The 27349-nt window shown below is 43.3% G+C and overlaps 2 protein-coding genes across 2 annotated transcripts; both read right to left on the bottom strand.

Annotated features, from left to right (window-relative positions):
* On the bottom strand, window positions 1-23367 carry LOC110880345. The gene is made up of 4 exons (XM_022128939.2): window positions 23219-23367; window positions 14964-15165; window positions 14179-14681; window positions 1-1210 (listed from the first exon to the last, which is right to left on the bottom strand). Exons 1-4 carry the CDS (start codon window positions 23365-23367, stop codon window positions 1-3), a joined length of 2064 nt encoding a protein of 687 aa, XP_021984631.2.
* Window positions 23368-24395: 1028 nt separating this feature from the next.
* LOC110880346 (leucine-rich repeat extensin-like protein 5) lies at window positions 24396-25205 on the bottom strand. Its single transcript, XM_022128940.1, has one exon. The coding sequence runs from the start codon at window positions 25203-25205 to the stop codon at window positions 24396-24398; it is 810 nt and encodes a 269-aa protein (XP_021984632.1).
* Window positions 25206-27349: the final 2144 nt, after the last annotated feature.

Raw genomic sequence — 27349 nt, 5'->3', positions numbered from 1 at the left:
CTAGTGGTCTCGCTTTTTCTTCTTGCCCTTCAATAGGCTTGCCAAGCCCTTCAGGAAGCCTCGGTGGCTCTTCTTTTCTTCCTCAAACTCTCTCTCCACGCGATCTAATCGCTGGAGTATCTCCTCTTGCTCGGGAGGAGAAAATCGTGGTTGTGCTTGAGGAGCTGGAGGTCTTGGTGGCGCGGGATACCCATGAGCTGAGTAATCTGGCGCTCTTGGAGGTCCTTGAGCTCTATCTGGGTAGCGGGCGTCATACCTGGCCGCTACCACGTAGGGGTCGCGCTCGTAGTTGTAGTTGTAGTGCGCGCGCGATGTTGGCTCAAATGGATTATAATTTGTTGCATATGGAGGTAGCGGGCGGTCGTCCCCAAATGGCGGCGAATTACGTGCAACCAGTGCTGAGTTCGCCTCGTGAGCTGGGCTTGAAGGCCCTTCCTCCGGTAAGGATGGGTAATGACTACCACTTGAATGTCGTGGGGTGCTAAAGTGGAAATCCCCTCCACGAGTAGACATTCTTGCGTTTGATCTTCTCCGCCTTGGCGGATCGGGTATTACCGGCTGAGTAGCTGGGGGAGGCGGTGGCGTCACTGCCTCAAAGTGCGGGTCCTCAGAAGGATCTCGCTGATGTTGCTGCTGCTGCGACGACTCATGCTGAGATGGTGTGTAATACCACTCATGCTGGTCGAACAAGGCCATAAAGCTGTCAGGGCCTTGGTATTGTGGACCATGGTATGATGATCCATCAGAGATTTCGATCGGATGCGTGGGCGTACCACGCGCTGGCTCGGTAGGATCCTCGTCTTCTTCCATGGGGTCTTCCGAAAACTGGTCTTGAGGACCAAGTGGAACGAATCCTGAAGGTTCATGTATATAGTCAGCCGGGTTGAACTGACCTATGAAGTACGGGGTAGGATCCCCAAATGCACGGGTAGATACCGAGCGTTGTAGCAGAATGTAGGAAGGCTGCGGGTTGTTCGGGTCGTTCTCCGAGTCTGGCCCGAACGAGTGTCGGTAGGATGGTGTTGAACTGTGCGAGGTTGAGTGTCTCGCTGGCTCGTACAGGTCTCTTCTTCGCTGGGGTTCCTCGCTCCTTGTTATTGAGGGAGGTCGTGTACCTGACGGTCCTGCTTCGTGATCGTTACGGGTAACGATCTCTCCTCGGCCTCGTCTACCCCTTCCTCGTCCGCGAAATATAACAGGTGGCATTTTCCTGCTTCAAAACTTATTAAAAATCATATAAGAAAGAAAAGACAAAAGGAGTATTAATCCGAATTTGTCTTAAGTTATTGTCTAGACTCAAGTATGTGCAATTGTGTAGCTGAGATTAAACACAAAAGGCTAGTGTTTAATTCACTCAGTGTTGGCTCTGATACCAACCTGTCACACCCCGATTTCCACGTGTCTCACCGGTGGGCCCGGTGGGGGATTACCGTGACGATGTTGGCAACAATATAGTTAAACCACACAATTATATATTGCACAGCGGAAGCTTTAAAGATAAATACATATTTCAACCTCTGATGATTATATTAATGTATTACAGAAGTTGAGAATCCACAGTGGATCGAAAGTAGTAAAATATTGTCCATACAGATATCGCATCAAGTTTGCGAGACTATCTATGATGCTAAGGAAGCTAATACCGGCCCATTGCGTTTAGTACCTGCATTTAATCTTTTTGGGGAAAATACGTCAGTTTACACTGGTAAATACGTTCAACTGACTCATTTGAAAATGTTTATTAAAATTGATTTGAATGCACAAGGCACAAACTCTTTTATAACTTGGGAAAATTCATAATGATCTTGTGAACGTTTTACATGTTCTTTTATGCGTTTAGTAGCCCGGGTCGTGCCGGGTTAAAGATTAATTGACGCACCACATTGCGTAAAATCGTAGTATAAAAACCAACGGCTACGTCTTTTAAAATTTATATGTCGACAATATATACCGGGTGTACGCCTACACCGGGATGTCGATGGTCGTGGCCATTTCGTAAAATGATGCCAAGGATATCCGGGACAACGGTCAATAACCCCCCAAAGGCTTATAAGAAACAAAACTGTTTAAATGAGCCGATCATATTAAATCAATTAACCACCTAAGCGATGGAATCATATAATGCTCAATCAAGCGGTATTTAATATACCGTAACCCAAGCCCATATAGGGGAAATAAGTCAAAAGTATTTACCTTTGCAAGTATAAGTCCTTAGTTAGATTAAATCGCCGATATCTTTTACCGGGGCTCCTAATCTGGAACGAAGGTTTTTATTAACCTCTTAGAATCCTAACGGGTCTTTATAGTGGCCGTAGCCTAGACCGGTTGGTTCCGGAATATAATTAAGGTTTAATCGCGCGAAAGGCGAAAACCGAGAATGGAATGAGATTCCGACCCAACAAGTTCAAAGACTTGTTTAATATGGGTTTATGGTTCACATTCTGGATTTTGGGGTTGAAATAATATTATTTGACCCGTATCGGCTAAATTATGAAAACTAGTTTCATAAGCCGAACCGTGCGCGCAATAGGCGAAACGGTGTAACATGTGAGTCCTACGCTTATTTCCTAAGTCAATATGCCTTAAATAGGTTGTGGTATCAGTAGGATACCTCCCGTAATGCCCGTAACGAGTTCAAGTTAAAATATCGCCCCGTAGGGGTTTATCGGTCATTTTAAAGACTTTACAAAGGCTTTTCGAGTTCTACTGGAAATCTGAGTTTCCCGAACAGCTTATAAAGTTTAGAATACCTTATTTATTATTTAAAACTAGTGGCAACTAGAATCGGGTCAAAAGACCTTGTAGAACTCATGTTTTGGCCAAAAAGGGCGTATTCGGTAATTACCGAACCGTAGCCATAACCGCAGGTTATGAGCGAGGTAAAAAAAATTATTAAAAAATCTTTAAAATTCCCAAAATATTATTTTAATACAGTGGGTAAAAGTTTTGGTGACGAAATCTTAGCTTAGATGGGCGTTATGCTAATTGCGCCGTTAATTACAAAAGTTTCTTTTAAATGCGCTAATTAGCATATCTCCCATTCTAGACCTCGGACTGACGTGAAACTTTACGGACATGCTTATAATTTACTAAGCAAGGTTCTGGTCCGTTCACGTGTCCGAAATACTCGTTTTATTTTCAAAAGGCCGTTACGGTCAACTTTTAGGCAAATGACGGAAATGCGCAAAAGACTTGGATAACTCATGAACCGATCACAGAGGTTTATACCAACATGTGACCTGGTCCTAAGAGAGTCCTAAGGCATATCTATACCTCACTAAAACGGGTTAGAACTGAAGTCAAAGCAAAAGTCAAACTTTTGCGACATTCGGCTCCGAACCGGTTCAATATAGCAAATGATCGATTCAAACGAGCGCAAACAAGTTTATATACTTAATATCATCTTTTATGAGTGTCAAAACAGGTTCCATAACATATACTTTACAGATTATGCATAAATCGCCAAAATAGCTTTCTGTTGACTTTTTAACCGCACGTTTGACTCGATATTTGACATAGTTAGAGTGGTGATCAGGGGGAACCCTTTTAGAGGTTTATTACCCACATAAATACCAACTTAAAACTACTTTTGATTCGTCATAAGACTGAACCATTTGCAAGATATTGTAATGACAACCGTTAGTTACGACGGTTGCGTTTATAGGCTAAAACTAAGCAAATGTGGAACCACAAAGGTTGAATTACTTACAGAAGCTCAAGAGAAGACTTAAGAACACAGGGGAATGCTTTAGAGCTCTTGGAATGATCAGGTGAGTGAGTTTTGAATGTGATGAATGTTGTGAGCACAATGGTGCTATTTATAGCCAAGAACAAGGCCTAAAATCATTACACAACATGCTACTACTGATCATGATGATGGGTAGGTGTCCCCTGAGTGATATGGGTCAATTGTAGGGTGCCCATGCCCCATTGATTGAGGTTTGATCGTTCAAATGGTCCAAAGGCCAAGTAGTTACAACAATTCTGCATCTGGGCACTTTACGCGGCCCGCATGGGAGTCCCATGCCATTTTAACGCGGGTCGCCTAAAGTCAAAAAATCAGACGCGAAATAGAGGAGGCTCGCGACCCGCCTCAACTTATGCTTAACCTTCACGCGGGCCGCGTGAGGTTAAGATTTCAGATTTTTAAAATCTTTTGTCATGATTATCAGAATCTGTCCATTAATAACGAAATCTTTCGTAATGATTTGCCTAACCTTTCGGTTCTGAAGGGGTAACTTTGCGGTTTGGCCCTCGGTTAATTACAACGAAGGACCTCGTGATATTTATCCGCGTTATTAAGTCCCCGGTTTACTTATTAATTAATCAGAAAGCCTTAACTTTCATTGTTTACGCTTTTAACCCTTCTCATACGAATTCGAGTATAACTCTTTCGTTTTAAAACGGAACTTTGCGGAATTTATACAGTATATTATAGTGAGCGTGTAATATGGTTACGAAGCTTTGGAAACGTTAAAGGGTCACTCAGAGGTATAATTAAACATGTTGACACAGTTAACCCCTGTAGCTCGTAATTTCTCACTTTCTTCCGCGTTTCGCTTCCGTACGGTTTACGATTTATTCGTTTGAAGGTACAAGCGTTTATTTAGGGTTACTATACAGTATATTACCCTTGTTGACATTTATAACCCTCGAATTTATATACTTTCAAGGTTTGTCAAAATTAGTCCTTTATTTATTACGGATACCACGTGTAATCTAATGACACGTGTTAACAAATCATTGGACACAAAAATTCGAGGTGTTACATCCTCACCCCCTTAAAATAAATCTCGACCCGAGATTTACTCAAATAAGTAGGGGTACTTTTCTTTCATTGTAGCTTCGACTTCCCACGTATATTCAGGACCTCTACGAGCGTCCCATTTGACTTTTACGATCGGTACGTGTTTTCTGCGAAGCTTCTTTACCTGCCGATCTTCAATCGACAAAGGTTTTTCTACAAACTTTAAGCTCTCATCTATATGCACATCTGTGTGGGGAATCACCAATGATTCATCGGCGAAGCACTTTTTGTCACACCCTGGCTTTGCGGAAGCGTGGTTAATTTGGTGTGACTTCTTAATACCATAGCTTAATCATAACAAGCTATATGAATTTAAAATCATGCAAAAGTCATCCATTGAAAATAAAATCGTCAAACATTGTCTAAATGGGTAAACACCCAACAACCATTACTTGTCTAAAACAGTACAACCACTATCATGATGCAAACATAAGATAAACATGGTTCAGGGGCTATGGCCTGTCCAGGAAAGAGCCATAAGCCTTGAACCCCGGATGACCTTAGGTCTAAATGCAGCGGGAATCCTGCTAACCGTGCCAGATCCTTAATTTCCTGAAATACATGTAAGTTGAAAAATCAACAATAATGTTGAGCGAGTTCATGCGAAAGTGAGTAAATAAACCTTTATCTTTATCAAAAACCCTGGTATGTAGCAAATAAGGAAAAAGAGATCACCAATGGTTTGCAAGGCCATTGATATGTGTAAATGCAAGTAGGAAGGCTCAAACCTAGCAAATTTATGCGTCGGGAACAAAGTCATCCCAAGGTCCGTTATGCTGGACCTGAGACTGGGCTCGCTACACCCAAATAGATCTACCGCTCCTGCCCCTCGGTCCTACCCTGAGGATTAATGACCTCAAGTTTCCGCCTACCCATTCACATGATCTAAAAGTAACCCTCCTTACGCTAACCATACCATGTATAAGTAATCATAATCATTGTAACATGTATTTCACCCCCGCAGTTTATAAAACTGTAAAGAGTTAAGAGAAAAGGGGGACATGAACTCACAGTGAACGCGTCACAAAATCAAGCAATCCAATATCCAAGTGCTGTGCAACGACCTACATGTGCTAATTTTATTAGACGGATGGCCGTGCTTTAGCTTCATAGTTTACATTTTTGGGAAACAGTTAGACAACCGTTCCGTGTATATATTTGATAACGCATTCTCCTTCCCAAGGATGGGGGAATTAATACATGTGTATTCATATCATCTTATTAAGTCCCACTTAATATATTTTATTTCCAATTCAAATATAATTATTTTTCTCAAAAACAATATATTTCTTTTTCCACATAATATTTTCTCAAAATAATATTTTGACAACACATGTGCTTATGAATATTTCCGAATAAAGCGTAAGTTACGTTTTGGCGATTAAGTGGTAATAGTAATTACCGTTGTAACTTATATTCTTGACGTACAAGCGTTTGTATTATTTCGGGCTTGACAAAGTTAGTAAATATTATTTTTACTCTAAAAATAATATTTATACATTTCACAAAATAATCATAAACAGTGAGGTGGCAAAATATATTTACCGAATATATACTTATCTCGTTTATTTTTGTGAAAATCCCACCTCCGATTATTTAAAAATAAAGTTGTGGCGAAATATATTTTGAAAACATGTCAAAGTAGTCTAACACTTGTAAATAATTCTAAGTGTTAGATTTTTAGAAAATTTCGCCAGAGTTTCCCCTGTAATTGGAGGTGGCCACGCTTTCAAGCGTATCATTTTCTTTTACAAAATCATCTCAACAATTTATCAAATCAACCGAATCAATTTTCAACACTTCAAATAGAAGACTAGTATGTAAAATCGCGTCGTTTCATGAACTTGTAGTTTTTACAAAAACTACGGTGTAGATCTCGTTATATTTAGTGGATCTATTCATAACATAACTTAGTCTTGCAAAAACCCCGTTTTTGGAACAACTTACTTCTTACAACTTCCCGACAATTTTTGTAAAAATTGTTATTTTGTCGGATCTTTCATTCTACAAGTGTTTCTACACTTGTAGTTTATAGAAATCATGTTTGTTAACACTTTATCCACTTTTATAAAAACATGATTTTCTCGACACCCGGTCCTACGAATATACCACTTGTACATACGTAGATCGGTTTGTTTTAAATACTATTTTTCATGTTAAAACGCTTTTATACAAGTTCATGTTTCTCGTGTGGTGGAGTTTCACCTTTTAACCCTTGAACCGCTGGCATCTAGTGTATGTCAAGATTCGGGATCTTAACAAAGTCGGGTTAAACGATGATAAGAGCCACCACATCATAGATCGGGCCATTTTAATCAACATATTTAAATACTACAACATTTACACGCGTCATGTGCTTTTATCCAACGATATACTCGTTTTAGAAGACTTTAAAGTTTCTTTTAGCGGGTTACCGACATTCAACCGACAATAATCCTTTTAACCACTTTAGACATGACCAAAAATGAGTTTTAAACGTTATACCTCTAGCTCGGGGCTAGGGAAGAAACTAGTCGAAAACTGCGTGGATAATAGCAAACGGTAGAGGTCCTTCGCGTTCCGTTTGTTCCGAGCTCCGTTGTATGTGACCACCGACACTTGAGTATACTTGGAACTTGCAAGACTTGAACCGACAATGGATGTGGGGGTGGGGTGGCTCACGGCCGAGAGGGAGCAAGGGGAGAGGGAGAGAGAGAGTGAGTGAAGTGTGTGTGTGTTTGTGTGTGAGATGTGAGGGTTTTTATAGAAAAAGTTGCCTCGTTCTTCGCGTAATCTAATTAAATATAATAAAGGACGTACCCTCGTGTCACATCACCTTGGCCGATTCCATTAGGATGTAATGGCATCCGGTTCGTTTCCAATCGTTCAGTTACGGTTCAGTTTGGTTAAGTGCGTTACTTAAGGGTCTAACCCCGTTAGTTGTTTAATGCATTAAAAAGCGGGTGTTAGGGTAATCAGGGACCCTAACTGGCTCAGAAAAGTACCAATATTAATTTTGGCAATATTTTTATGTTCCGGGTATTGTCCGGTTGTTCGGTCGGATAGTAATCCGTTAAAGTGCTTAAGATATCCGTTAAGCGTCATAAATAATATTTTTAGCGACACAATTTATTCTGCAAAGTGTCAGGAATAATTCCTCATGTTTTGGCACTTTATTAATTAGCTAGAAGCTAGTGTGTTGGTAAAAGTGCTGTGTTTCGTGCTTAAAGTATGTTTTAGGCACATCCAAATCTCTATATCTTATTCCTAGAGACGTAATCATACAACCCTTGTATCCCTACACACACTATGGGTGTAGTAAAATAATTCTGGCTCATTCAGGCCTTTAGAGGCAGTGTTTGCCTGATGCTGGCTATATCAGCATGTTCACTGTGTATCCGTTTAGTGCTACTGTGCTTTTGTGCATCATGTTTGTCACTAAAGTTCAGTAAATAAGTAGTGTAGTGACAGGAATATCAAAGTATGATGCAGATATGTACAAGTACTAATGATCAAGTAGCAGTTTATTAGCAAACTCAGTAAAGCACAGTGATTAGGCAATAATTAATAATTAATTAAGTCGTACGGATACCTGGTTTTGAGAGGGTTGTCACATTCTCCCCCTGTTAAAGAAATTTCGTCCCGAAATTTAGGTTCTGCTTGTAGATGCAGAGTTCTTAGGAAATAAGTGGGGGTATTTCTCTTTCATCCGGTCTTCACGCTCCCAGGTGAATTCAGGACCATGTCTAGCATTCCAGCGAACTTTGACGAGCTTGACACTGCTCCGGCGGGTCTTGTTAACTTTCCAATCTGTGACCTCAACAGGTTTCTCAACAAAGTGGAGCGTGTCATCAATATGAATTTCGTCGGTAGGAATGGCAACGTTAACTTGAGTTGGACTCCTCTTTAGATTGGATACATGAAATGTATCGTGAACGTTATTCAGCTCGGCAGGTAGATCCAACTTGTATGCTACTGTTCCAATTCTCTCCAAAACCTTGAAAGGACCAATGTAGCGCGGATTCAACTTCCCACGCTTCCCAAAGCGTGCCACACCCTTCCAGGGTGATACTTTCAATAAAACCATATCCCCAACCTCAAACTCTTGAGGTTTCCTCTTCAGATCAGCGTAGGTCTTCTGGCGATCACGAGCCGCACTAATGCGATCTCGGATTTGCGCGATCTTATCTGTAGTTTCCTGAACTACATCGGGACCTACCAATTGTCTATCACCTGCGTCAGACCAACAGAGCGGCGACCTGCACTTGCGCCCATATAAAGCTTCGAATGGCGCGGCACCAATACTGGTGTGGTAGCTGTTGTTGTATGAAAACTCAACCAGGGGTAAATGCTTATCCCAGCTACCGCCTAAATCCATCACACATGCTCTCAGCATGTCTTCCAACGTCTGAATCGTCCGCTCACTTTGGCCGTCGGTCTGCGGGTGAAATGCGGTGCTCATATACAGCTTTGAGCCAAAAGCTTCCTGGAAGGATTGCCATATCCTTGATACGAACCTTCCATCTCTATCGGATATAATCGAGAGAGGCACTCCATGGCGAGTGACAATTTCTCTCATGTAAATCTCAGCCAGTTTGCTTGTATGATCCTTTTCGCGGATAGGCAAGAAATGTGCTGATTTCGTTAAGCGATCCACTATCACCCAGATAGTGTCATGGCCCTTAGGCGTTCTTGGCAGTTTTGTAATGAAATCCATGGATATTTCTTCCCACTTCCATTGGGGAATTTTTGGTTGCTGCAGAAGTCCCGAAGGCTTCTGGTATTCTGCCTTAACCTTAGCGCAAGTCAAACATTGGCTCACGTAGATAGCAACATCGCCTTTCATCCTAGGCCACCAATAGTAATCCTTAAGATCTTGGTACATCTTATCCGCTCCCGGGTGGACAGAGTACCGTGACTTGTGAGCTTCATCAAAAATAACCTCCCTTAAATCACCAAACAAAGGAACCCAAATCCGTTTCTCAAAACATAACGTTCCTTCCCTGTTTGGAACCAATATCTTCTCCATCCCACGGAGATATTCTTTCTCAAGGTTTCCCTCCTTGAGAGCTTCCTTCTGCGCTGTTCGGATGCGCGAGGAAAGATCGGTTTGGATAATCATTTCCATAGCCCTAACCCTTATGGGCTTGATTCTCTCCTTGCGACTTAGGGCATCGGCGACCACGTTCGCCTTCCCTGGATGATACTTGATCTCGCAGTCGTAATCGTTCAGCAACTCAACCCATCGCCTTTGCCTCATATTCAACTCCTTCTGGTTGAATATATGCTGGAGGCTTTTGTGATCTGTAAAGATCGTACACTTTGTCCCGTAAAGGTAGTGTCTCCAAATCTTCAAAGCAAAAACCACCGCGCCTAGCTCCAAATCATGTGTGGTATAGTTCTTTTCGTGCACTTTCAGTTGGCGTGATGCGTAAGCGATAACCTTTTGACGTTGCATCAACACACAACCCAATCCTTCACGCGAAGCGTCGCAGTATACCACAAAATCATCAGTACCTTCCGGTAGAGCTAAGATTGGCGCGTTACAAAGCTTATCCTTCAACAACTGAAATGCTTCATCCTGTTTGATTCCCCAATCAAACTTTTTATCCTTTTGCGTGAGGAGTGTTAATGGTTGGGCGATTTTTGAGAAATCCTCAATAAATCTTCGATAATAGCCAGCCAAACCCAAGAATTGCCGGATCTCGGTTGGCGTCTTTGGCGCTTCCCAATTCTTGATCGCCTCGATCTTGGTTGGATCCACGTGAATTCCACTTTCATTTACCACGTGCCCAAGGAATTGCACGTCTCGCAGCCAAAACTCACACTTAGAAAATTTGGCATACAGCTGCTCCTTTTTCAGTAGCTCTAAAATAGCTCTGAGGTGTTGCTCGTGCTCTGCCTTCGTCTTTGAGTAAATCAAGATGTCGTCGATGAATACAATCACGAACTTATCCAGGTACGGCTTACAAACTCGGTTCATCAAATCCATGAACACTGCAGGTGCGTTTGTTAAACCAAACGGCATGACCAGGAACTCGTAGTGCCCATAACGAGTTCTGAAGGCTGTCTTCGGGATACTTTCCTCCTGTATCCGAAGTTGATGGTATCCAGATCGAAGATCGATCTTGGAGTAAAAGCTTGAACCTTGAAGTTGGTCAAACAGATCATCAATCCTTGGCAAAGGATACCTATTCTTGATCGTCAGCTTGTTCAATTCTCTGTAGTCAATGCACATACGGAAACTACCATCCTTCTTCTTGACAAACAAAACTGGAGCTCCCCAAGGCGAGAAGCTTGGTCGGATAAAACCCTTATCTAACAACTCTTGAAGTTGCGTCGACAACTCTTGCATCTCAGACGGGGCAAGTCTATAAGGTGCCTTAGCCACAGGCGCGGCGCCTGGAACTAAGTCGATGCGAAACTCCACTTGCCTCTGAGGTGGCAAGCCAGGCAAGTCTTCTGGAAAGACTTCCGGATATTCCCTTACGACAGGGATGTCTTCGATCTTAGGCTCAGCAGCCTTCTTATCCACAATGTGTGCTAGAAAAGCAACACATCCTTTCTTCAGACACTTTCTTGCTTTCAGACAGCTAATAATCCGCAACGGTGTCTCACGCTTTTCTCCATGAACAACAATGGTCTCACCATCGTCGGTCGGAATACGAATAATCTTCTCGTGACAAACAATCTCCGCTTTGTTACTTGCTAACCAATCCATCCCTACTACCACGTCGAAGCTTCCCAACTGGACTGGTAGTAGATCGAGAGCAAACTCACGCTCTCCTAACTCGATTACGCAACCTCTAATCACTTCATTGGCTTCTACTAACTTCCCATTTGCCAGTTCAATCGAATAAGGAATATCTAACTTACTAGCGGCTAAACCAAGCATGTTTCTAAACTCTAGCGACACGAAGCTATAATCGGCACCAGTATCAAACAAAACAGACGCATAGCGTTGGTTTACAGGGAACGTACCAGTGACAACATTGGGATCCTGGCGCGCTTCCCTGGCCTCCATGTTGAAAACTCTTCCACGAGCTTGGTTCAATTCCGGGCAGTTCCTCTTGAAATGCCCTTGGTCTCCACAATTAAAACATCCGGGCCTCTGCCCGTTTCCACCATTGTTCCCAGCTTGGTGGTTTCCCTGGTTTCGGTTCATGGTGCCTGCTTGGTTAGCATGATTAACACGGTTTCCATCTCTTCCCGGATTTCCTTGTGGGCGGTTCCCAGCACCACCACGGTTGTTTCTATTTCCATTCCCTCCTTGGCCTCCCCGGCCAGCAGTGACCCAACAAGTCTCCTTCAGGTGTCCAACCTTACCACATGCTTCACAAACTTTCACCCCACAACGACCAGAGTGATGTCGTTGGCATAAACTGCACTTGGGCTGCGCGCCCATGTATCCCTTGCTTCTCTTTCTACCACCAGCTGAATCATGAGCTGGCGCATCCGATTCTCCCTTCTTGACCACCGTCCCGGTGCTTTGCTTGAAACTCGAAAACTTCCGCTTATTACCACTAGATGACTCCACATGAGTCTCCTTCTTCTTGGGTTCGATCTCATCGAACTTGTTCAACCGAATCGCTTCTTCAGTGAGAGCCACACTTAGATCAATGGCTTATGTGATGGTTGCTGGTTTGGAAGAAGTCACCATACTGATGATCTGCGGAGCCAATCCCCAGATGAAGCGCTCAACCCTCTTAAACTCGGGTGTGACCATATAGGGTACCACATGCGACAGATCGTGGAATCTCTGAACATATTCCGCTATCTTCGACCCTTCCATCTTTAGGTGCCAGAACTCGGTTTCTAGCCTTTGAATCTCCGCGCGGGAACAGTACTTCTTACGCATCAGCTCTTTCAATTCGGCCCAGGTCAGGGCGTAGGCGGCAGCTTCGCCTAGGGTTTGCACTTGAAGGTTCCACCAAGATAGGGCTCCATCTAGAACCAGCCCTGAGATGTAAGTGACCTGCTGGTCGATCGCACATTTGCTCATACGGATGGTGGAATCAGTCTTCTCTGCCCAACGAACGAAGGCAACAGCACCACCCGTGCCGTCGAAGTTTGTGGGCTTGCAGTCCAAAAATTGCTTGAAGGTGCACCCTGCACATTCGTTTCAATATAGGAACGGCATTAGCAATTGCTACAGGAATCCAATTAGACCATGGTACGTCTTAAAGACTTAGGGTTACCATGAGGGGGATTCTGGTTGCCGTTGCCGTTGGAGCTACTCCCGCTGGGTCCTCCCTGCGATGCAGCATACTGAGCAATCGCGGCAGCAATGACTTCTTGCAGTTCGTCTTGAGTGGTCGGCATCTGCTGAGTTTGTCGTCTCGGTGCCATTCTCTAAAGATGCGTACGTCGATTAGGCCATAGAAATCATACGTATATAGTAATAGTAATAGTATATAACATCTCATGTTATTAATATATCACACACAACATCCCATGTCCAACATCCCATGTCCAACATCCCATGTCCCAATACAAAAATAATCAATCAAGTGAATCAGATATGGTGAGAATACGGCGATTGCATATATATCAAGACCATAAGCATAGTAAGTGTGTTAGTACATCCATCAATCACATAGGGGTTACATCACCCCTGTACAAAATATATCATATCAGTGTTACATACAATCAATACATCACATGTATCAACAAAAATCTGTGTAGTCAAATGGTCTTCAAAAGCTGTGCATAACAATCGCGGCTGTCTCACCCGTATCTACCCTGGTAACGTCGATGAGCTCTAGACGGGTGGTGGTGGTGGAGGAGGGGGAAAAAGAGGATAATGCAAGCGGCGAAAGAGAAGCCAGTCCTCCTCCAAGGCCTGCTGGGTGCGGATCACGGATGCAATCTGCTGCTCTAGGATCGAAAGTCGAGCAGCAATGTCGGGAGGAAATGACCGAAATGGCTGAGCAGATGAGGATGACGGACCATGACATGAACAAGGAGGCATCTGAGCTCTCTCGAGCTCCTGCAAACGCTGAGAATGGGAATCATGCTGAAGAACAAATGACATCAACAGGTCCTCTAGGGTATGCCCCATATGAGGTGGATCGACGGGCGGCATAACGGGTAGCGAAGACCAGAAAGAAGGCTCGCTGACAGTGCCAAAAGGCATAACAGGAAAAGATGAAGTGGATGCTGAAACAGGAGATATCTGAGGCATGACAGGTAATGGCATCGGTACATGGCCAAATGGATGGGTGGAAGAGCCCTCTCCAGGCCCCGCTGGAGGTATGAATGAAGGAATCTGAAACGAGAACTCAGGATGGTGAGCATCAATGCGGTGAGGAGGAAGCGGCGGAACATCCTCGTCAGCCGGTATCCAACCGTGCTGAGCCTCCTCGTCAGGGGGATCCATGCGCTCTGCAAACAGAGCATGCTCGGGCTCAATAGGTAAGGGATCAACAGGAGCTAAAGCAGGATCAACGTGGGCAACAACAGGATCAACATGATCGACATGAGGGTCAACTGGGACGTCAGCGATCAGCGGAGGGTCAACAAGAGGATCAACAACATGGTCAGCATCTAACAAAGGAATATCATCAACAGGAAAATCGCCAACGGGCGGGTCAGCCAGAACAGGATCGACAGGAACATCAGCATGCGCCAAACCATGCTCATGTACGGGATCGAAAGCAGCTGCCTGCTCTGGAGCTACGGCAGGCTCGGGATCGACAAACGCCATATCGAAGTCAAAATCTGGATCTATGGGATCGATAGGGTCGGCAAGGTCAACAGGGTCCTCTACATGCTGGTCCATATGAACATACTCAATATCACGGTCTGGATCAAATCCAGGAGGAAAAACAGGGTCAGAATCCTCAAAATCGTCATGCTCAAAAACAAAGCTCGGCATAGGGGCGGCAGAAGACGCCTGGTCAGGGTCCGAGTCATGAACGAAAAACTGCGTGCTCGCCACATGTGATGGAACAGATGCCACAGACTCAAAGGAGTCTGGGACTGGAGAATGAACAGGCGAGTCTCCGACAGGAGCACCGGCGATCATCAAAAGACCGCCAGCGGGCAAAAGAGCTGGGTCAGGAACCTCGTCCTCGTATAGCTCATCATCGAAAAGATCAATATCGCCACCAGCCTCGGCATCAAGCATAAGCTCATAAGCTGGGTAGGATGCAAGAGGAATCGGGGCGGGAATCACAGCGAGAGGAAGATCCGCAGCAGGACCACCAACGATGGGCTCATCGACGCCGTCAGGTAGTGCGAACGGCTGAAAGTCGTCGTCGTCTGTACTAGTATAATCCGAGGTATGCACCTCGTGCTCTGATGACATAATCTCGTCCGACTCCATGGGTCGAGGTCCAGTAGTGTCCGAGTCTCCCGTATCTGAGGTATCCATGAGTCTGTAATATAATCACAAGTATGCACAAATATCAGTAAATCAGGTAATCACACAAGTTACCACATAATAATCACATATTCCTCCTAGTCCCACTAGCCTCCCAGCCTCTAAGACTGCCTTAACATCCTCCTCGACCTCTCAGATCGAGCCTCGGCCTCCAAGACCGAGCCTCAACCTCCAAGGCTGAGCCTATTCTCCCTAGTCTCACTAGCCCTCTACCTCGATCTCTCAGATCGAGCCTCGGCCTCCAAGACCGAGCCTCAGCCTCCAAGACTGAGCCTAAATCATAAACATCTACCTCGATCTCTAAGATCGAGCCTCGGCCTCCAAGACCGAGCCTCAGTCTTCAGGACTGAGCCTAAAAATAATAAAATGTGCTCAACATTTGTTTATAAAAGTTTTGGATCTGGACTTAAGTGGTATGCAGAAAAACGTTTTCGTGAGAGCCCTAGTGATCATAGTCTAGACTCAAAATGAACCCTAGTTCGCTATGATCAGAGCTCTGATACCAAGCTGTCACACCCTGGCTTTGCGGAAGCGTGGTTAATTTGGTGTGACTTCTTAATACCATAGCTTAATCATAACAAGCTATATGAATTTAAAATTATGCAAAAGTCATCCATTGAAAATAAAATCGTCAAACATTGTCTAAATGGGTAAACACCCAACAACCATTACTTGTCTTAAACAGTACAACCACTATCATGATGCAAACATAAGATAAACATGGTTCAGGGGCTATGGCCTGTCCAGGAAAGAGCCATAAGCCTTGAACCCCGGATGACCTTAGGTCTAAATGCAGCGGGAATCCTGCTAACCGTGCCAGATCCTTAATTTCCTGAAATACATGTAAGTTGAAAAATCAACAATAATGTTGAGCGAGTTCATGCGAAAGTGAGTAAATAAACCTTTATCTTTATCAAAAACCCTGGTATGTAGCAAATAAGGAAAAAGAGATCACCAATGGTTTGCAAGGCCATTGATATGTGTAAATGCAAGTAGGAAGGCTCAAACCTAGCAAATTTATGCGTCGGGAACAAAGTCATCCCAAGGTCCGTTATGCTGGACCTGAGACTGGGCTCGCTACACCCAAATAGATCTACCGCTCCTGCCCCTCGGTCCTACCCTGAGGATTAATGACCTCAAGTTTCCGCCTACCCATTCACATGATCTAAAAGTAACCCTCCTTACGCTAACCATACCATGTATAAGTAATCATAATCATTGTAACATGTATTTCACCCCCGCAGTTTATAAAACTGTAAAGAGTTAAGAGAAAAGGGGGACATGAACTCACAGTGAACGCGTCACAAAATCAAGCAATCCAATATCCAAGTGCTGTGCAACGACCTACATGTGCTAATTTTATTAGACGGATGGCCGTGCTTTAGCTTCATAGTTTACATTTTTGGGAAACAGTTAGACAACCGTTCCGTGTATATATTTGATAACGCATTCTCCTTCCCAAGGATGGGGGAATTAATACATGTGTATTCATATCATCTTATTAAGTCCCACTTAATATATTTTATTTCCAATTCAAATATAATTATTTTTCTCAAAAACAATATATTTCTTTTTCCACATAATATTTTCTCAAAATAATATTTTGACAACACATGTGCTTATGAATATTTCCGAATAAAGCGTAAGTTACGTTTTGGCGATTAAGTGGTAATAGTAATTACCGTTGTAACTTATATTCTTGACGTACAAGCGTTTGTATTATTTCGGGCTTGACAAAGTTAGTAAATATTATTTTTACTCTAAAAATAATATTTATACATTTCACAAAATAATCATAAACAGTGAGGTGGCAAAATATATTTACCGAATATATACTTATCTCGTTTATTTTTGTGAAAATCCCACCTCCGATTATTTAAAAATAAAGTTGTGGCGAAATATATTTTGAAAACATGTCAAAGTAGTCTAACACTTGTAAATAATTCTAAGTGTTAGATTTTTAGAAAATTTCGCCAGAGTTTCCCCTGTAATTGGAGGTGGCCACGCTTTCAAGCGTATCATTTTCTTTTACAAAATCATCTCAACAATTTATCAAATCAACCGAATCAATTTTCAACACTTCAAATAGAAGACTAGTATGTAAAATCGCGTCGTTTCATGAACTTGTAGTTTTTACAAAAACTACGGTGTAGATCTCGTTATATTTAGTGGATCTATTCATAACATAACTTAGTCTTGCAAAAACCCCGTTTTTGGAACAACTTACTTCTTACAACTTCCCGACAATTTTTGTAAAAATTGTTATTTTGTCGGATCTTTCATTCTACAAGTGTTTCTACACTTGTAGTTTATAGAAATCATGTTTGTTAACACTTTATCCACTTTTATAAAAACATGATTTTCTCGACACCCGGTCCTACGAATATACCACTTGTACATACGTAGATCGGTTTGTTTTAAATACTATTTTTCATGTTAAAACGCTTTTATACAAGTTCATGTTTCTCGTGTGGTGGAGTTTCACCTTTTAACCCTTGAACCGCTGGCATCTAGTGTATGTCAAGATTCGGGATCTTAACAAAGTCGGGTTAAACGATGATAAGAGCCACCACATCATAGATCGGGCCATTTTAATCAACATATTTAAATACTACAACATTTACACGCGTCATGTGCTTTTATCCAACGATATACTCGTTTTAGAAGACTTTAAAGTTTCTTTTAGCGGGTTACCGACATTCAACCGACAATAATCCTTTTAACCACTTTAGACATGACCAAAAATGAGTTTTAAACGTTATACCTCTAGCTCGGGGCTAGGGAAGAAACTAGTCGAAAACTGCGTGGATAATAGCAAACGGTAGAGGTCCTTCGCGTTCCGTTTGTTCCGAGCTCCGTTGTATGTGACCACCGACACTTGAGTATACTTGGAACTTGCAAGACTTGAACCGACAATGGATGTGGGGGTGGGGTGGCTCACGGCCGAGAGGGAGCAAGGGGAGAGGGAGAGAGAGAGTGAGTGAAGTGTGTGTGTGTTTGTGTGTGAGATGTGAGGGTTTTTATAGAAAAAGTTGCCTCGTTCTTCGCGTAATCTAATTAAATATAATAAAGGACGTACCCTCGTGTCACATCACCTTGGCCGATTCCATTAGGATGTAATGGCATCCGGTTCGTTTCCAATCGTTCAGTTACGGTTCAGTTTGGTTAAGTGCGTTACTTAAGGGTCTAACCCCGTTAGTTGTTTAATGCATTAAAAAGCGGGTGTTAGGGTAATCAGGGACCCTAACTGGCTCAGAAAAGTACCAATATTAATTTTGGCAATATTTTTATGTTCCGGGTATTGTCCGGTTGTTCGGTCGGATAGTAATTCGTTAAAGTGCTTAAGATATCCGTTAAGCGTCATAAATAATATTTTTAGCGACACAATTTATTCTGCAAAGTGTCAGGAATAATTCCTCATGTTTTGGCACTTTATTAATTAGCTAGAAGCTAGTGTGTTGGTAAAAGTGCTGTGTTTCGTGCTTAAAGTATGTTTTAGGCACATCCAAATCTCTATATCTTATTCCTAGAGACGTAATCATACAACCCTTGTATCCCTACACACACTATGGGTGTAGTAAAATAATTCTGGCTCATTCAGGCCTTTAGAGGCAGTGTTTGCCTGATGCTGGCTATATCAGCATGTTCACTGTGTATCCGTTTAGTGCTACTGTGCTTTTGTGCATCATGTTTGTCACTAAAGTTCAGTAAATAAGTAGTGTAGTGACAGGAATATCAAAGTATGATGCAGATATGTACAAGTACTAACGATCAAGTAGCAGTTTATTAGCAAACTCAGTAAAGCACAGTGATTAGGCAATAATTAATAATTAATTAAGTCGTACGGATACCTGGTTTTGAGAGGGTTGTCACACTTTTTGAGATTGCAGATGTGGAATACGTTATGAATTCCATTGAGCTCTTCAGGCAAGTTCAATTTATAAGCAACTGATCCGACACGTTCAATAACCTCAAAAGGTCCTATGTACCTCGGACTCAGCTTACCTTTCTTGCCGAAACGCATCACTCCTTTCCAGGGTGATACTTTAAGCAACACCTTTTCACCTACTTCGAAGTGAAGATCCTTTCGTTTTGGATCGGCGTAGCTTTTCTGCCTGTCACGGGCAGCCTTGAGACGTTCCCGAATTTGGACAATCTTGTCCGTTGTTTGGAACACTATCTCTGGTCCAGATAATTGGACCTCTCCTACTTCCGCCCAACAAACAGGCGATCTGCATTTCCTACCATATAATGCCTCGAAAGGCGCAGCCTTTATGCTGGTGTGGTAGCTATTATTGTAGGAGAACTCGATTAGGGGTAGGTTCTTATCCCAGTTACCACCTAAGTCGATTGCACATGCACGAAGCATGTCTTCCAATGTTTGGATAGTACGCTCACTTTGACCGTCCGTCTGTGGATGGTAAGCCGTACTAAAGTTTAAGCGCGTGCCTAAGGATTGCTGGAAACTCTTCCAGAAATGAGATGTGTACCTGGTATCCCGGTCGGAGATAATAGTCACAGGTATGCCGTGTAAGGCTACAATCTTGTCAACATAAAGTTGGGCTAGCGTGTCGGAGCTATACGTCTCCTTGATGGGTAAGAAATGTGCTGATTTAGTCAGCCTATCAACTATGACCCATATCGTATCATTTCCCTTCCGGGTTTTTGGTAACTTGGTTACAAAATCCATAGTTACACATTCCCACTTCCACTCGGGAAGTTCAGGCTGTTGTAGCAAGCCAGATGGCTTTTGGTGCTCGGCTTTGACTTGAGCACAAGTCAAGCACTTTGCTACGTGGGTGGCTACAGACTTTTTCATGCCTATCCACCAATAATTTGCCTTCAAATCTTGGTACATTTTATCAGCACCAGGATGGACCGAGTATTTGGAGCTATGGGCTTCTTGGAGAACAACATCACGTAGTCCTCCATAAATCGGAACCCATATTCGTCCATTCAGCCTCAAGATTCCATCCTTGCTAAGAGTCAACTGCTCCTCAGTTATTCCTAGCTTTTCATTTGGATAATTAGCTTCCAACACAGCCTCTCGCTGCGCAACTAATATCCTTTCCATTAAATTATTCTTGACTTCAATGCTCTTGGCATTGATGCGAATGGGTTTTACCCTTTCTTTTCTGCTCAGGGCATCGGCGACTACATTCGCCTTGCCGGGATGGTACCTGATTTCACAGTCATAATCATTCAGGGTCTCCATCCAACGGCGCTGCCTCATGTTCAACTCCTTCTGGTTGAACAAGTGCTGAAGGCTTTTGTGATCTGAATAAATCACAAATTTGATACCATAAAGGTAATGCCTCCATAACTTTAGTGCAAATACAACGGCACCCAACTCCAAATCATGGGTGGTGTAATTCTTTTCATGCACCTTTAGTTGCCTAGAAGCATAGGCAATCACCTTGCCCTTCTGCATAAGCACACACCCCATGCCTGTGTGTGATGCGTCGCAGTAAACTACGAACTCATCATTACCTTCTGGTAATGTTAACACAGGAGCGTTGCTCAGCTTCTGCTTTAGGACTTCGAAGGACTCTTGCTGCTTCGGGCCCCAAATAAACTTTTCTTTCTTCTTGGTCAAAGAAGTCAGGGGTGCAGCAATCCTCGAAAAATTCTCAATAAACCTTCGGTAGTATCCTGCCAATCCTAGGAAACTACGGATCTCGGTAGGCGTCTTTGGCTCCTGCCAGTTCATGACTGCCTCTACCTTAGCGGGATCCACTTGGATGCCACGCTCACTCACAATGTGCCCTAAAAACTGAACTTCTCGCAGCCAAAATTCACACTTCGAGAACTTGGCGTAGAGTTTCTCACGTTGTAATAATTCGAGAATGCAACGAAGATGCTTCTCGTGGTCGGCTTGGTTCTTAGAATATATCAGGATATCGTCGATGAAGACTATGACGAATTTATCTAAATACGGCTTGCAAACGCGATTCATGAGGTCCATGAACGCAGCCGGTGCATTTGTGAGCCCAAAAGGCATCACAAGGAACTCGTAGTGACCATAGCGAGTCCTAAATGCAGTCTTGTGTACATCTTCATCTCTGACTCTGAGCTGATGATAGCCCGACCTTAAGTCGATTTTTGAGAAGTAGCTGGCTCCTTGCAGCTGGTCGAATAGATCATCTATCCTTGGTAAAGGATACCTATTCTTTATAGTGACTTTGTTCAGCTCTCTATAATCAATGCATAAACGCATTGACCCGTCCTTCTTCTTGACAAAAAGGACCGGTGCTCCCCAGGGAGATGAACTGGGTCTGATAAAACCTTTTGCCAGCAGTTCGTCCAACTGGGTCCTAAGTTCCTTCATCTCCGTTGGAGCTAATCGGTAAGGTGCTCTTGCTATTGGAGCTGCTCCAGGAATAATGTCGATTCTGAACTCCACTTGTCTATCTGGTGGTAAACCAGGTAGTTCTTCGGGAAAAACCTCTGGATATTCAGAAATGACTGGAAGATCTTCGATCTTTGGCTTAGGTTCTTCAATTAAAACTTGAGCCATGTAAATGATGCCGCCTCTGTTTAAACACCTTGAAGCTTTGAGCATAGATACGTCTTCGGGTAATCCGTACTGCGTATCTCCTCGAATGGTAAGAGATTCACCACTCGTAGTCTTTAGAACAATCTGCCTCTTGCCGCAATTGATTTGGGCCTGGTTTCGAGATAACCAGTCCATGCCTAGCACAATGTCAAAACCTGCTAGCTTGAAGGGAAGTAGGGATAGAGGAAAAGAGTGGTTCCTAATGGATATCTCGCATCCCTCTAAGACAGTGGAGACGGTTTCCATCGTGCCGTCTGCCAGTTCTACTTCATATTTTACATCTAAGGCTTTGATCGGCATATTTAACAATTGGCAAAATTTCTGGTCTACAAAAGATTTATCGGCTCCAGAATCGAATAGTACTCTTGCAAATATATTATTTACTAGAAAAGTACCTGTAAGCACGTTATCGTTCTGGACCGCCTCCTTTGCATCCATGCGAAAAACTCTTGCATTCGATTTCTTCGTCACCTCCGCCTTCTTAGCATACTTTGGGCAGTTACTCTTTATGTGCCCCTTTTCGTTACAACCATAGCAGGTTGCATCCTTTATCTTTTTGCACTCAACGGTCTTGTGCTCTTTGGACTTGCATAGCCCACAAGAAGAAGTCTTTTGTTGCGACTGTGAACCAGACGCAAACCTACACTTCCCGGAGTGAGGTTTCTTGCATACCTTGCAGTGAGGTCTTCCATCAGTTTGCCCCTCCTTCTTCGCCTCTGACCCTCTCTTGCCCTCACCGTTTCCACGGTGCTTTTTCCCAGACTTTCGTGAGGTATCATCCTCACGTTTCCGCTTCTCGGCTTCCTTGCTCCTTTGTGCCCTCAGACGGACAGCATCTAGTGTAAGAGACAAGGAGAGGTCAGTAACTGACCTGGAGGTCGTTGGCCTAGAAGCCTTTACACTGGCCTTGATTGCCGGCTCTAAGCCCCCAATGAATCGGGCAATCCTTCGAGGTTCTGGTGTCACCAGATATGGCACCAGGCGTGACATGGTGTTGAAGCTTGTCAGATATGCTTGACAATCCAGGTTTGTCATCACAAGTGAGACAAAATCAGCTTCAATCTTTTCAACCTCGTGTTGAGGGCAGTAGTTTTCTTTTATGAGGGCAATAAACTCCCCCCATGACATTTTATACAAAGCAGACTTACCTGAAGCCTGCACTAACGCCCTCCACCACGCTAGGGCCTCGCCCTTGAACGACTGGGATACAAACTTTACCACATCTCTCTCAGCGCACCCGCTGATGTCCACAATTGTGTCCATCTCGTCCAGCCAGGTGATGCAGTCAACCGCACCTTTCTCCCCTGTAAACTCACGGGGTTTGCATGATACAAAGTATTTATAGGTGCAACCCTTTGCACCAGATGCATCAGTGTACTCGCGCTCGCGATGTACACTGTTTTCAGCCGACGAATGCCTGTCGTCATCCTTCTTGGGCTGAGAAGGTGGTTTGGGTTGTGACTTGGGTTTAGAGAGTGGTTTTGTCACTGACCTGCTGTAGGTCGCAGTAGATTGACGATTCAGGGCTGCCTGGACAGCTTCGTCAATTAAAGCTTTCAGTTGTGCGCCGGTTAGGTGCACCTGAGCGTTATCATAATCTTCATCATTTGTGTGGCTGTTTGTTCCATCAGGATCCGCCATTGTGACTGAATCTGCCACAGAAGATATCAAGAATTTTATTTAGAATTTTATTATGGAATTATCTTTTATGACAATTCGTTAACCATGGTAACAAAGACCATATCTGGTTAATCTTATCACACATTATATGTTAGGATTTGAATATATCCTATCTCAACTATAATAATAGTATTGGCGGCAAAAAGCCTAAGTGTGAAGATGTTTTATAATAGTAGCCAAGATTACAAAATCAACGGCGTAGAGGTTTGAACCGTAGTTCCATTACCTCCTTTTCTGACAGGGGGTCATAGACCACCACTGTCTTTTGTCTTTATAAGACTATTATTATGGCCCATAGGCACTACACCACTAATGGGTGTTTTAATAAGGTTGGCCCGTAGGCACGACATCACTAACGGATGTTTTAATATGATTGGCCCGTAGGCACTACATCACTAATGGATGTTTCAATATAGTTGGCCCGTAGGCACTACATCACTAATGGATGTTTTAATAAGTGATCATCTTTATTGATGATTCAACCCATGATTTATATATCATTTAATTGGGTTTTAGAAATCCTTTAAGGATTATTGTATAGGAATGACGTGGGCGATTTTAACGAATCACATCTGCCATGGATGTCAACATGCTCGCAGAGGTTAACAGTGAATATGAACCTTTTAGTTAGGTCGTACCATCATGACCGGATCTTAAAAGACACCAGGCTAGGTTTCACCTTCTAAGATTCTTTATTTAGGCAGATCAATGTAAAAGGAATGGTTTTGAATTATTTCGTATATAAAAGCAAAACTCATAAAGTACATTCCATAAATTATAACCATTATCACACGTTGCCCTAAACGGGTCTTATACAGTACTTACCCTTAATAAGGTAAAAATAGCAGATAGGTCCATACAGGGACTAGTTCACGACTTATGTCCTTGTAGGATTAAAATATGATAAGTCCATGTAAGGACTGAAATACGATAATGTCCACGCAGGGACTTATTTATAATGAGAAATTACACTAGTACAATCGTTAGGGCTAGTGGTCTCGCTTTTTCTTCTTGCCCTTCAATAGGCTTGCCAAGCCCTTCAGGAAGCCTCGGTGGCTCTTCTTTTCTTCCTCAAACTCTCTCTCCACGCGATCTAATCGCTGGAGTATCTCCTCTTGCTCGGGAGGAGAAAATCGTGGTTGTGCTTGAGGAGCTGGAGGTCTTGGTGGCGCGGGATACCCATGAGCTGAGTAATCTGGCGCTCTTGGAGGTCCTTGAGCTCTATCTGGGTAGCGGGCGTCATACCTGGCCGCTACCACGTAGGGGTCGCGCTCGTAGTTGTAGTTGTAGTGCGCGCGCGATGTTGGCTCAAATGGATTATAATTTGTTGCATATGGAGGTAGCGGGCGGTCGTCCCCAAATGGCGGCGAATTACGTGCAACCGGTGCTGAGTTCGCCTCGTGAGCTGGGCTTGAAGGCCCTTCCTCCGGTAAGGATGGGTAATGACTACCACTTGAATGTCGTGGGGTGCTAAAGTGGAAATCCCCTCCACGAGTAGACATTCTTGCGTTTGATCTTCTCCGCCTTGGCGGATCGGGTATTACCGGCTGAGTAGCTGGGGGAGGCGGTGGTGTCACTGCCTCAAAGTGCGGGTCCTCAGAAGGATCTCGCTGATGTTGCTGCTGCTGCGACGACTCATGCTGAGATGGTGTGTAATACCACTCATGCTGGTCGAACAAGGCCATAAAGCTGTCAGGGCCTTGGTATTGTGGACCATGGTATGATGATCCATCAGAGATTTTGATCGGATGCGTGGGCGTACCACGCGCTGGCTCGGTAGGATCCTCGTCTTCTTCCATGGGGTCTTCCGAAAAGTGGTCTTGAGGACCAAGTGGAACGAATCCTGAAGGTTCCTGTATATAGTCAGCCGGGTTGAACTGACCTATGAAGTACGGGGTAAGATCCCCAAATGCACGGGTAGATACCGAGCGTTGTAGCGGAATGTAGGAAGGCTGCGGGTTGTTCGGGTCGTTCTCCGAGTCTGGCCCGAACGAGTGTCGGTAGGATGGTATTGAACTGTGCGAGGTTGAGTGTCTCGCTGGCTCGTACAGGTCTCTTCTTCGCTGGGGTTCCTCGCTCCTTGTTATTGAGGGAGGTCGTGTACCTGACGGTCCGGCTTCGTGATCGTTACGGGTAACGATCTCTCCTCGGCCTCGTCTACCCCTTCCTCGTCCGCGAAATATAACAGGTGGCATTTTCCTGCTTCAAAACTTATTAAAAATCATATAAGAAAGAAAAGACAAAAGGAGTATTAATCCGAATTTGTCTTAAGTTATTGTCTAGACTCAAGTATGTGCAATTGTGTAGCTGAGATTAAACACAAAAGGCTAGTGTTTAATTCACTCAGTGTTGGCTCTGATACCAACCTGTCACACCCCGATTTCCACGTGTCTCACCGGTGGGCCCGGTGGGGGATTACCGTGACGATGTTGGCAACAATATAGTTAAACCACACAATTATATATTGCACAGCGGAAGCTTTAAAGATAAATACATATTTCAACCTCTGATGATTATATTAATGTATTACAGAAGTTGAGAATCCACAGTGGATCGAAAGTAGTAAAATATTGTCCATACAGATATCGCATCAAGTTTGCGAGACTATCTATGATGCTAAGGAAGCTAATACCGGCCCATTGCGTTTAGTACCTGCATTTAATCTTTTTGGGGAAAATACGTCAGTTTACACTGGTAAATACGTTCAACTGACTCATTTGAAAATGTTTATTAAAATTGATTTGAATGCACAAGGCACAAACTCTTTTATAACTTGGGAAAATTCATAATGATCTTGTGAACGTTTTACATGTTCTTTTATGCGTTTAGTAGCCCGGGTCGTGCCGGGTTAAAGATTAATTGACGCACCACATTGCGTAAAACCGTAGTATAAAAACCAACGGCTACGTCTTTTAAAATTTATATGTCGACAATATATACCGGGTGTACGCCTACACCGGGATGTCGATGGTCGTGGCCATTTCGTAAAATGATGCCAAGGATATCCGGGACAACGATCAATAACCCCCCAAAGGCTTATAAGAAACAAAACTGTTTAAATGAGCCGATCATATTAAATCAATTAACCACCTAAGCGATGGAATCATATAATGCTCAATCAAGCGGTATTTAATATACCGTAACCCAAGCCCATATAGGGGAAATAAGTCAAAAGTATTTACCTTTGCAAGTATAAGTCCTTAGTTAGATTAAATCGCCGATATCTTTTACCGGGGCTCCTAATCTGGAACGAAGGTTTTAATTAACCTCTTAGAATCCTAACGGGTCTTTATAGTGGCCGTAGCCTAGACCAGTTGGTTCCGGAATATAATTAAGGTTTAATCGCGCGAAAGGCGAAAACCGAGAATGGAATGAGATTCCGACCCAACAAGTTTAAAGACTTGTTTAATATGGGTTTATGGTTCACATTCTGGATTTTGGGGTTGAAATAATATTATTTGACCCGTATCGGCTAAATTATGAAAACTAGTTTCATAAGCCGAACCGTGCGCGCAATAGGCGAAACGGTGTAACATGTGAGTCCTACGCTTATTTCCTAAGTCAATATGCCTTAAATAGGTTGTGGTATCAGTAGGATACCTCCCGTAATGCCCGTAACGAGTTCAAGTTAAAATATCGCCCCGTAGGGGTTTATCGGTCATTTTAAAGACTTTACAAAGGCTTTTCGAGTTCTACTGGAAATCTGAGTTTCCCGAACAGCTTATAAAGTTTAGAATACCTCATTTATTATTTAAAACTAGTGGCAACTAGAATCGGGTCAAAATACCTTGTAGAACTCATGTTTTGGCCAAAAAGGGCGTATTCGGTAATTACCGAACCGTAGCCATAACCGCAGGTTATGAGCGAGGTAAAAAAAATTATTAAAAAATCTTTAAAATTCCCAAAATATTATTTTAATACAGTGGGTAAAAGTTTTGGTGAC

Source organism: Helianthus annuus, chromosome 9, assembly GCF_002127325.2.
Source record: "Helianthus annuus cultivar XRQ/B chromosome 9, HanXRQr2.0-SUNRISE, whole genome shotgun sequence".
In the NCBI taxonomy this organism is placed as follows: domain Eukaryota; kingdom Viridiplantae; phylum Streptophyta; class Magnoliopsida; order Asterales; family Asteraceae; genus Helianthus; species Helianthus annuus.
Note: the sequence above shows the minus strand (reverse complement) of the source record. Positions and strands in the feature narration are given on the sequence as shown.